Source organism: Mus pahari, chromosome 1 (genome assembly GCF_900095145.1).
Source record: "Mus pahari chromosome 1, PAHARI_EIJ_v1.1, whole genome shotgun sequence".
NCBI classification, from domain to species: domain Eukaryota; kingdom Metazoa; phylum Chordata; class Mammalia; order Rodentia; family Muridae; genus Mus; species Mus pahari.
Window position 1 is genome coordinate 72864255 of NC_034590.1, and position 11968 is coordinate 72876222.

Consider the following 11968-nt stretch of genomic DNA (forward strand, 5'->3'; position numbering starts at 1 on the left):
AAAAAAAAAAAAAAAAAAAAAAAAAAAAGATCAGCTATAGGCAAGCCTGTAGGGTGTTGGCATTTTCTTAGTTAGTGATTGAAAGGAGGAGAGACCAGTCTACTGTCTCTATAGATCTATCCCGGGGCTGGTAATTCTAGGATCTATAAGAAAGCAGGCTGAGCAAGCCATAGGGAACAAGCGAATACTCAGCACCCCTCCATGGCCTCCATATCAGTTCCTGTCTCCAGGTACCTTCCCTGTTTGAGTTTCTGTCCTGACTTCCTCTGATGATGAACAATCATATGGAAGTGTGAGCTGAACAAACCCTTTCGTTCCCAAGTTGCTTTGGTCATGGTATTTCATTACAGCAACAGAAACCCTAACTCAGACTGTCACTAACCATCCTAAGATAATAACAAATGAACAGTTTAGTAATTTGCTTGGATAACTAGGTCAAGCTTTCTTTCTTCCTGAGAGCTGACTCACTGCATCAATGCTAGGCCCAAGGATGGACACTTAGGCTCTAGCCTATGCTACCCTGCTCTGGCTAACCAGATTTCTCAGGCTAGGGAAAGGCCTCAGCCATCTTGTAGTATTGCATACAAAGCCTCACATAGCTATGCTATGTAGGATTTACGCTGATCATAAGGGGAATAGACAGTAGTAAAGACATGGAATTTTAATTATTCGTCTCCTAATGGTCTTCTAATATTAATCTTGGATTAGTAAGCTTTTAGCTAAATACACTCAGATGAGTCAAATCATATTTCCTAACTAAGTTCAATTCTTTGCATAACTGGGAAAAGCAAACTTTCTTACACACTGTGCTGTGGTGTAGTGTGGTGTGGTGAGGTGTATGTAATATATTCATCAAAGCTACATGAGTAAATGAGGTCATTTATAAACTAAGAAGCACCTACCATCAATCTTATTTACTATTATAAGACAATCCTTCATAATACTAATAGTAGTCAATCATTGTTAGCTAGAAGCTAATAGTGTTTGCCACTGCTAACTTCATGTATATGTGTGGCATATGTAGAGGTCAGAGGGCAACTTTGTGGAGTGGGTGCTTCCCTACCTTTATTTGTGTTCTGGGGATCAAACAGGTCACCAGGCTTAAGCAAGAAGCATCGTTACTGGCTAGAAGGTCTCACTATATGTAACCCAAGCTGCCCTTGAACTGGTTCACTGACGCCCAAGGCTGAGCTCAAACTCACAATCACGTCTCCTGGAGGTTCAGGTCTATATCGCCATGCCCAGCACTTGGTCACTCACATGTGATAGTGTAGCTTTTATTTTGGAAAATCACTTTAAAAGAAGTTGAGCATTTATCATGTTTAGAGATGAAAAATTCAAGGCTTGGAAAGGTGAGATCTAACTGTTCACAAGTTACAATGCCAAGAACTCCAATCTCATATCTATCTGATTTTAGATCCAGTGCCTCTCTTGTGGCCTAGAGAGGTGCCAGGGATCACCATCGTCACTCTCACAATGACGCTCACAGGTCAGTAAATAGAGCATACGAAGCACACAAAGTGGTCTGCAAGCTGGGAGACTTTGGGTCAGGATACCCAGCTCACCTCTTAGGCATATGCCCATGCACACCTCTCACGGCACTTACCAAATGCACTCCAACAGGTGCTTTCTCGACCCTCTCCTCCATTAAACCGAGTACTCCTTGAGGGCAGGGACCATGTCTTATCCAGCTCTGTATCCCCAGCGCTTAGCAAAGGGCCTGGCACATAGTAGGTGCTTGTTGTTGAATGAATGAATGAAGGAAGGAATGAACGAATGAGAAAAATATCTTTTTCTGTCAGGTATGGATCTTAAAAGACCTCACAAGCTGGTTGGGAGGATTAAACAAGAAATACATTTGGGTAAAACAAAGAATTATAGAGATTGTAGCTCTGTCACATAAAAAGGAAGTATTCATCACAAAGCTGAAAATGTATTGATATTCATTCATTCATTCAACAGAAAGTCAGGGTAATCAAATATGTGCCAAGGCCTGGATATACAGCGACCAGCACCGGGGGTGGGTGCTGATCTCACAGTTTAGTTGGGGAGACAAATATTCAAAGTAACATTTTGTTGTAAATTGTGATAGGTTCTATGACAGCAAACTACAGGGTCTTAATAGAAACTATAATGGAAAATTTAATTCAGAGCTCTGAGAAGGTTAATGAAAAGGATACTTAAAATGAGACCGTAGTGATTACAAAGGCTTACTTGTTCTCTCTCTCTCTCTCTCTCTCTCTCTCTCTCTCTCTCTCTCTCTGTGTGTGTGTGTGTGTGTGTGTGTGTGTGTGTGTGTGTGTTTGTGTGTTTTAAACACCAACAAATCTTGATGTAGACTATCAAGTGAAGGTTAGGAAAATATCTGGTATTCTGAACCTGTGGATATAGGGGAGTGGGTCTCCCAATCAGCTTGTTTTAGAGAGGCCCTGCACCAACTCACTCTGGCAGACAAAAACAAAAAAACAAAAAAAACCCTAGGCTTTTGTTTTCATTCTAAACTCATCTTTCTCCCATGTGTTCCAGCACATTTGCTTCAAGAAACACAGCTTGGGGGCTGGAGAGAAGGCTCAGAGACTAAGAGCATCTGCTGCTCTTGTAGGAGACCCAAATTTGGTTCCTACATCACAGCTCACAGGTGTCTGTTAACTCCAGCTCCAGGGGATCTAGTGCCCCCTTCAGGCCTCCGAGGGCAGTACAAACATGCAAGCAGTACACTTAAATACAGACAAAACACTCAAAATACCTCAAATTTTTTAAATTAAATTTTTTTTAAAAAAAAAAAGAAGCCAGCCAGCCAGGTTCTCCTCCTCCCCCACATCCTCACCTTGGGGTCGTCTGTACAAGAGGCTTCCTTGTGGCTCGGAAGGTGACAAAGGCTGTGACAGCAGAGAAGAAGATCCATATCACCAAGAACCTCCACCAATGCAGCTTCACTGTGAAATAGAGGGGAACAACCCACATCTGAAAGAGGGTCACCATCTGAAACACAAACACAAGCACTTCAGCTCTAGCCGCTCCCTTGGCAGCTCCTGGCAGCAGTGTTGCACATTTAGCCTGATCTCTCACATCCCCAATGTTTTGGTTGTTGTGAAACAGGTCTCAACTATGTAGGCCTACCTGGCTTGGAACACACATGGATTTGTCTGTCTATGCCTTCCAAGTGCTGAGATTAAAGACATGTGCCACCACACCCAGTCACATTTCAATTTTGTGTAAACATAACTCAACTAGTGTGATCAAAATTACAAAGCTGGCACCATGCCTGACTCTCCCATTTTATCCTTCGTTAAACTGTATCCTTTCCTTTCCATTGAGTTCTTGCTATCTCTTACACAGCTTTTCCTGCACTTATGAGGAAAACCAGAAGAAGACACTTACGGTAGGACCAACTGGAAGCATTCCCTATGCTTTGGGTTACAATAGCCTTCCTGTCTCCCTTTCTGCCTTCTAGGACATCTGAAGCCTTTGGTCTCCCTTCCAATCAGAATTAGTTATAATTCCTACTGCCCCGAAGCATTTTCTTTTCCACCAGCACTTCAGTGCTTCTCTCTATGAGATGGGCTTTGTTCAGGGTTTTCAATTGCCAAGGCCACTGCCCCAAAGGCCTGGCAACCTCAGGCTGCCTAACTAAAAGCACACTCAGAGTTCTCTGCTCTGTCACTGGGGCCTTGGCATAGAATCTAAGCATCTTACTAACTACAAAGAACACTGGCATAAGGTAGCATGGTTGTAAGAGTTATCAGGGTTATAAAACACCTGGAAACAGCATCCTGTAAAAGCAGCTGAAAACACTGGATATTAAGCATGGGAAAGGACCCAGAAAAGAATGGCCATTAGAAAGTTCTCTATAGGCCCAATAAACAGATGTATCCAATTATTTCTATGACTTGGCAAGACCGTCCTTTGTTAGAACAGCCTATAGAGCAGAGAAGTGGTTAGCACCCCTAGCAAATGGCCATCTTTATTTCTAGAGCCAACTATCATTTCACTAACATATGCTATTGACCTTAAAAAAAATCTTGTGTCCTTCCTACGTATGGGTCCAACTCTTGTCTTAGAGGAGTGTTGAATTTACTAACAATGTCCTAAGACTGGTATCTTACTTAGAACTGTTGCTTCTTTCCCAAGCTGTCCCTTCTTCAAATAAGAGTCAGTTAAGTAGCCATTCAACAAATACTTACTGGACCACATGCTAAGGACTGGGGGAATCAACATGAATAAAAAAGCCTCTTCAAGGACTTAAAAGTCTTTTGAAGAAAAACAAAAATTTAACTAATTCAAAATAAGTTATAGTGGGTGGGTGGATGGATAAGCACCCTGATAGAAGCAGGTGGAAGGGAGAATGGAGTAGGGGATTTGTGGAGGGGAAACTGGGGAGGGGGACAACATTTGAAATGTAAAAAAATAAATAACCTTGCCCCCCCCAAAAATCTAGAATGGCATAAGCCCTGGTGGCCAACAAAGTACAGGAGAGAGGCACTTCACTAACAGTGAAGCAAGCCAATTAAAGCTCCCCAAGGAGGCATCATGTGATCTTTGTCTAATGCCTCCAAAGCGAGAAACAAAAGGAGGTGGGAAGTATTTTAGGCCCATGGAACATGGCATGTTGATCTTTGAGGAAAGGTAAGAAATGAGTCTATGGTGGAAGTCAGTTTGCAAGAAGGTCAATGTATATCACAACTGGAAGGCTGTTTTATTACATTTTCTTTTCTCACAGAAATGGGATCCAAGTAATCCTTTTAATGCCTATATCTAAGGAGGAAAAAAACCCACTGCATTATTTTGCAGAGTCCCAGGTGGGCAAGTCTGCTGCTCATCACTCCAGGAAGTAGCAGCTGTTTAGGGGGCGGGGCCTGAAAGCACTCTATTTGGTAACAGACAGAAATGATGAAAGCTTCTCCTTGGAGATTTTAAAAATAGGATAGATACTTTTCCAGGCATGCACTTCTCCTTTCCCCTAACCTCCCTGAGGGAGCTAAGGAGTAAGCAACACTCCTGTAAGTAATCTGAATAGATGATGGAAACTGAGGCACAGAGACGCCAGAAGGCCAGTCTGTCCTGGAGCAGGCTTCCAGTCCAGATCTCCTGTGTCCCTAGCAGCCTCCCTGGTATGGGTGTGTGGAGGAACCCTGGAAGGCAGGGGAGGTTAAACTGTGAAATGATCAACAAAGGGGGTCTTATAAAGGACATGAGAGCCAAAGAAAGGACTCAGACAGCCATCAAGGAAGGAGACTGAGGGGAGCTAAAGCAGAAGCCACTGTGGCAGGTGGGAGGTGGTAATTTCCTAAGGCTTTTGAGGGAAAAAATAATTAAGAATCAGGTCTTGAGCCTGGAAAGATGGCTTAAGGGTTAAGAGCACTTGCTACTTTTTCAGATGACCTAGGCTTGTTTCCCAGCATCCACATGGCAGTTCACAACTGCCTCTAACTCCAGTTCCAGCGGCTCTAGTGCCCTCTTCTGGAGTCCATGGGCATGTATGTGGTACATATACATGCAAGTAAAACATTAAAACACACAAAAAAGAATAATTTTTAAAAAAGCATATTTGCATTATGTGTGTGGGCACATGACACCACTCCAACCCGAATGCGTATGCATGCACGCACACACACACACATACACACACACACACACACACACACACACAAGAGATGGAGAGATGGTTCAGTTGTTAAAAGCACTGGCTACTCTTCTCGAGCACCCAAGTTCAGCACACAGTGGCTCACCACTGGCAAGAACTCCAGTCCCAGGGGATCTGATATCCTCTTCTGCCCTCTGCGGCAAACTATGCACAGACTCACATGCAGGCCAAACAACCGTACACAAAAGAAAATTAAAAATAAAGAAGAGTGGTGCACGCCTTTAATCCCAGCACTTGGGAGGCAGAGGCAGGCCAAGCCTGGTCTACAGAGTGAGCTCCAGGACAGCCAGGGCTACACAGAGAAACCCTGTCTCGAAAAACCAAAAACAAACACACACACAAGCATACAAACAGCAATCTAACAATAATAGCTAGGTTTTAGTTTGGTCTTTAGTTTTGCAATTTAACAATCATATTCTCCCCCAAAAAACACTTCAAATCCTGCTTGATAATTTACTAGTCTGGAAAATGGATAGAAATCCCTGCCCTATCTTATATAATAGTTTGGTTGCTCCTTTTTTTTTTAGAATGCTAGTACTTTTTTTTTAAGTGCATAAAAGATGGGTTGGAGCATGTGCACCCTTGTGTGCTTATGCTATGTGTGCATGTGTAGAGGTCAGAGGGCAACTGAAGTGGGTTCTCTCCGGCCACCCTGTGGGATACAGGGATCAGTCCTGGGTCATCAGGCCTCTGCTCTCACAGAGCCACCTCACTGGCCCATTTTCTTGTTATTTGTCAGTAACAAGCATTAAACCCACAGCTTTGAACATGCTAGGCACTCTTCCACTGAGCCATCCCCCTGTTCTCACAGAACGCTTGCTTTATAGTGTTCAACACTACTTGTCACCAGGGATACTTGCATGTCTAGACAACAAAAAGGCTTTCTGGGTAATGATTATCATATACAAACTACAAGTAACTTAAGGTACTTCTATTGTTGCTGGAAATGAAAATAACATTATCTGAAATTTAGAAACAGGAACAGTGGTATCCTGTACCAAGTAAGTAAATCTGACCTGACACTTCTTTGACCACAGAAAACGAGACTTGAGCTCTGAAACTATTAGTATAACCATCCCACTTTCCTTTCTTTCGTTTTAAAAATATTTTGGTTTTAACTGGGTGGTGGTGGCACATGCCTTGTAATTCCAGCACTTAGGAAGGAGAGGCAGAGAGATCTCTAAGTTCAAGGCTACCCCGATCCAGGAAAAGCCAAAGATACACAGAGAAACACAGTCGCAAAAAACAAGACAAAATTTATTTTTAATTGCATGTATATGTGGGGTTGGGGGAAGGGAACATACACACATGTTTAGGTGCCTGAAGAGGCCAAAGGAAGATGTCAGATCCCATGGAGCTGGAGTTGTGACTCCCATTGTGGATGCTGTGAGAACCAAATTCTGGTCTTCTGCAAGAGGACCCTCTTTCTTTGTTTTGAGAGGCAGTGTCTCATTAAGTAGTCCTGGCTGTCCTCCAAGAATCTAGAATAGGCTGGTCTTGAATTTATACCCTCCACCCACCTTTTGTCTCTCATCTGCATGGAATATTTTTTCCCATCCTTTTGCTGTCAATTTTTTGTGCCTTGCTATCTAAAATGAGACTTACATACCCAACATGTTGATGAATTGTGAGATTTTTTTTTTTTACTCCAATCTGCCAATCTCCACCTTTAACTGGTGAACTTAACCTATCTAGAATTAAGTTTTATCAGTAATAAGAAAGAACCTACTTCTGCTAATTAGCTATTTGTTTTCTGTATGTTTCATATATTTTTTTCATTACTTCTTCCATTGCCTTTTTTCTTTTTTTTTTCGAGACAGGGTGTGTTTTTCGAGACAGGGTTTTTCCGGTACAGCCCTGGCTGTCTTGGAACTCCCTCTGTAGACCAGGCTGGCCTCGAACTCAGAAATCCGCCTGCCTCTGCCTCCCGAGAGCTGGGATTAAAGGCGTGCGCTACCACGCCCGGCTTTCCATTGCCTTTTTGCTTATTTGTTTGATTGGCTTTTGGCATACAGAGTAATGAAATCTACTCCTTCTCTTAAGACTAGCGTTGGCTTTCCCTGTCATGTGATCTTCTCCCTTCCAAATGAATGGTTTCTGATATTTCCTTCATGAATCTGTCTCACAATGTTTAAAGGAAGTTATCTACTTCTTCTGGCCATAAGAGTAGTCTCATATTGGGTTGGGAGTGGTGGTACATGCCTTTGATCCCAGCACCCAGAAGACAGAGGCAGGAAGATATATCTCTGTAAATTCAAGGTCAACCTGGTCTGCATAATGAGTTCTAGGACAGCCAGAGTAAAAGATGAGACCCTGTCTCAAAGCAATCGAACAAAAAAAGTGGTCTCCTGTTTTATCCTTGTTTTCATATACCAAGTCACTTGCCCCTTAGAGATGCATATATGTACACCCCACAAACTACTCATCATTCCATATGGAAAATTATTGCTACTGTATCTCTCTGCCTATATGTCCCCTGGGTCAGGCTGGACCTTAGGACACTTAGAAAAACCTCTTGATAACTAAAGTGAGTTGTGCCAGGTGCAGCGGTACACACCAGTAATCCTAGTACTTGGGAGGAAAAGACAGGATGATTAGGAGCTCAAAGTCATCCTCATTGACATGACCTCGAGGCCTTCCTGAGTTAACTGAGATTTTGACTCAAAGGAGATTTTTTAAAATGAGGTATAGCTTACATTGTAAGAACGGGGATGCCTCTGTTTCCATTGTACCAGGAGCAGCTGGGCCACTACCAAGGTAGCGATGAGGATGAGTACCATTTCAGCGTGCATGGCTTCGTGGCCACGATGTTTGGCATGCATTCGAGCATGTTCGACCCTGAAAGACAAACAGATAGGGTGAGTCAATGATGGGATATTGGGGGTGGGGTGGGGGAGGGGTGGAGTAAAGGAGCAGGGTCTCTTTTTTTCTTTTTTTAAAGATTTATTTATTATTACATCTAAGTACACTGTAGCTGTCTTCAATGCACCAGAAGAGGAAGTCAGATCTCATTACGGATGGTTGTGAGCCACCATGTGGTTGCTGAGTTTTGAACTCAGGACCTTCAGAAGAGCAGCTGGTGCTCTTAACCACTGAGCCATCTCTCCAGCCCAGGAGCAGGGTTTCTTAGGGCATCTTGTCTCCCACAGCTCAGAACATGGCCCTGGATTTCTTCATTTGTTATGTTTATTTTTGAGACAAGGTCTCTCTACAAAGCCCTGGCTGTCCTAGAAGTCATTCTGCAGACCAATCTGGCCTCAAACTCAGATATCTGCCTACCTCTGCCCTCCTGAGTATGGGAATTAAAGATGTGCATCACCATCACAGCAGTCCTGGGTTTTCAACTGAAGGGTACCATGAAAAAGAAGGAGTTGGGTGGGTGTGGTGGCGCACGCCTTTAATCCCAGCACTTGGGAGGCAGAGGCAGGCGGATTTCTGAGTTCGAGGCCAGCCTGGTCTACAGAGTGAGTTCCAGGACAGCCAGGGCTATACAGAGAAACCCTGTCTTGAAAAACCAAAAAAAAAGAAAAAGAAAAGAAAAGAAAAGAAAAGAAAAAGAAGGAGTTAAGGCTGAGAAAATGGACATGGGCTAGAACAGGGCCTCCAGGCTCTAGTTGTGAAGCTCAGCTACTAGGACTAAACATGAATGAGGTGTTGCCTGCCCCTTGTGGTAGAAACATAAGAAGCTTTTCTTGACTCAGGAAGAAAATGCCAGGAGAAGCTAGTGTCAGTGAGGGCAGAGGTTACAGCTATAAAGTCTTAGACTCTTACTATTCATCACACACTAAAGGGGTAACACTGTAAGCTTGCTAATTCTAAGAGTCTTGCTTTATTCATCAGATCTTTTTGCCAGGGCTAGAGGGCTTAGGCTAAAAACTCTGAGCTGCTCCAAGTCTGTATTAATACAACCATGTCTTCATCATCAGTATCAAGTAAACAGCCTCCTCAAGGGCTCACGGAATTCAATAACCAGTCTGACAGACAGTATATCTGGAGGCTTCTTATTAATTTAAAGCTAGAATTTTCTGGCCTGGGATGTATAAGGATAGCTGAGCTGAGCCGAGCACATATCTTTAATCCCAACACTCTGCAGGCAGAGGCAGAGGTATCTCTAGGAGTTTGAGGCTAGCCTGTCTAAAACACATAGGTAAGACCTTATCTAAGCACATATATTTTACAATGAAATGAAAATGTACTTACCTAATAGCTTTAATACATTGCAGTTCATCCTAAACTCTATGAAAACAAGACATAGCCTTATCTTATTCCCCATGCCAAAGCTCCAGACATTTCCTGTCTCTATAACCATTTCCTGGGCCATCTCAGCTCAACCGTCCTACCGACTTTTCTTCCTTCCTTTCTCTTTTGCTCTCGCTCTTGTTCTCCTTCCTTTTTTCATTTTTTTCTCTTCCTTCCTTTCTTTTTAGGCGAGGCTAGCCTCAATCTCATGGAGACCTCTGCCTCCAGATTCCTGGGATTAAAGATATGCACCACCATTCCCATCTGGTCCTAAAATTGTGTGAACAAGGCTGGAGAGAAAGCTCAGTGGTTAAGAGCACAGAGGTGCTGAGTTCAATTCCCAGCATCCACATGGTAGCTTAAAACCATCTATAATGGGATCTGATGCCCTCTCCTGGTATCTGAAGACACATACACATAAAATAAATAAATCAATTTTTAAAAAAAAATGATGTGAGCACCATTAATCTTGGCTGCATTCTTCTATACATGATCCAATTAAAAATCTTCAGAATAAATAGTGCTTAAAACATTTGTGTCTCCAATATAGCAGAAGACAGTCACATTGTCACCCTCCTTAGCAGAGAGGCATACATGACGCAGTATTACATGTCATCTAAAATCACTCTAGATTTATCATTTGAATTGGTATTCCTGCCAGTCTATAAATAATTGATCATCTTAAGCTCAATTAAAGGTTTTTCCGACTAAGTTGTACCTGATTTCAGCTCAACTGTTAACCTCTTTTTGAAGTCTGTGAAGTAAGCACCCTGAAAACTCTTTACTGAGAGAAGTCATGAAAATAAAATAGTTGCTGAGCATAAAGCAAAACAGCAACAGAGCTGAAATCAGAAAATACATCTCACCTTTTCCAAGCAAGAACTATCCATCCTGTATCACAGGTGGTGATAATGATGATGATAATTATCATCTTCAAAGCAAGTACACTGGAAGCTTGCCAGTGCAAGGCATGGTTCTAAGAACTTGATAGACATTAACCCTCATACCTCTAAGTATCTGTACCTATAAGGTATGGATATTGTTATGACTCTCAGTTTACAAATGGGGTGAACTCTCAGGCCTGGTCTTACTGGCCCATATTCCAGCTCCTTCTGAGGCTAGGGCAGAAGGATGGCAAGTCCTAGGCCTGTCTAGGCTATACAGTAAGTTCAAGGTTAGCTTGGGCAACTTGGTCAGATTCTGTTTCAAAATAAAAAGGAAAAAGAGGGCTGGGAGTACAGCTGAGTGGTAGTCTACTTGTTTGACATGTTTAAGGCCTGGCTCCAATCCTTGCTATAGAAAAAAGGGGTAGTAATAAATGTGGCAGTGGGAAGTAAATGGCAAAACTGGTTTCACCACAGGATGCTTAGTGCAAATACCTACTTACTCTAGGGCTGAGTGAGCAGCTCAGAAGTGACCCAGATACTTGGAAAGATTCCCAAAGACCTGTTCAACTGGTCATAAGACAATGCATTCCACACACAGAGAAGAAAAAGAGGAGTTATGCAATTAGCCTATGAAAACCAAACTGTCACACTTACCTCCATTGCTCCTCTGGGGAGAGGTCTGACATATCAACCTGTAGAAAGATACCACCAGAAAAATCTGTCAATGACTTATAACTGTGCCCACCCAAAATAAGGGTCTCAAAAGCATTCATCAATATTTTCAAGGACTCAAGAGAGGAGGTTTCATATCTATAACTCTAGGAAGCCTTTCCCACCACTACTTCACACCAGTGTCTCCCTTCTTTAGCTGCTAGTTTGGTTCAGGTTTTACTACTGAATGAATGTTGCATGGCTGAGCTATTCAATCAAAGAGTGGGACTCCTAACTCCCAAGATGCTCACAGTGTGATGCATTATTATATAGAAAGGGTAAGCTATGGAAGAATGGACAAATGGGTTTTAACCCTGGGTTGTTATAAACCAGGAGAGTTTTCTTGGAATGATTGTGAAATATTATCCAGAAACGAGAGCAATGGTCTTGGCAAAGGAAATTGCATGGACAGGAAGGAGGGTAAAACTGTACAGTGTACAAAGAGTTAAGTATGACTAGGGCAAAATATGAATCAGAATTAGTAAAA

The 11968-nt window shown here is 42.6% G+C and overlaps 1 protein-coding gene across 4 annotated transcripts in view; it reads right to left on the reverse strand.

Moving 5' to 3' along the window:
• Positions 1–11968, reverse strand: part of Rnf121 (ring finger protein 121) — a 49436-nt gene that overhangs the window by 14272 nt on the left and 23196 nt on the right. For 3 of the 4 annotated variants that reach the window (XM_029540984.1, XM_029540987.1, XM_021201293.2), the window contains exons 2-4: positions 11425–11462; positions 8341–8482; positions 2828–2982 (exon numbers count right to left, since the gene is read on the reverse strand). In XM_029540984.1, the coding sequence (XP_029396844.1) occupies positions 2828–2982; positions 8341–8482; positions 11425–11456 (329 nt within the window). In that variant the 5' untranslated portion in view covers positions 11457–11462. The remainder of the gene's footprint in view (positions 1–2827; positions 2983–8340; positions 8483–11424; positions 11463–11968) is intronic. The other variant, XM_029540993.1, reaches the window with a different exon arrangement.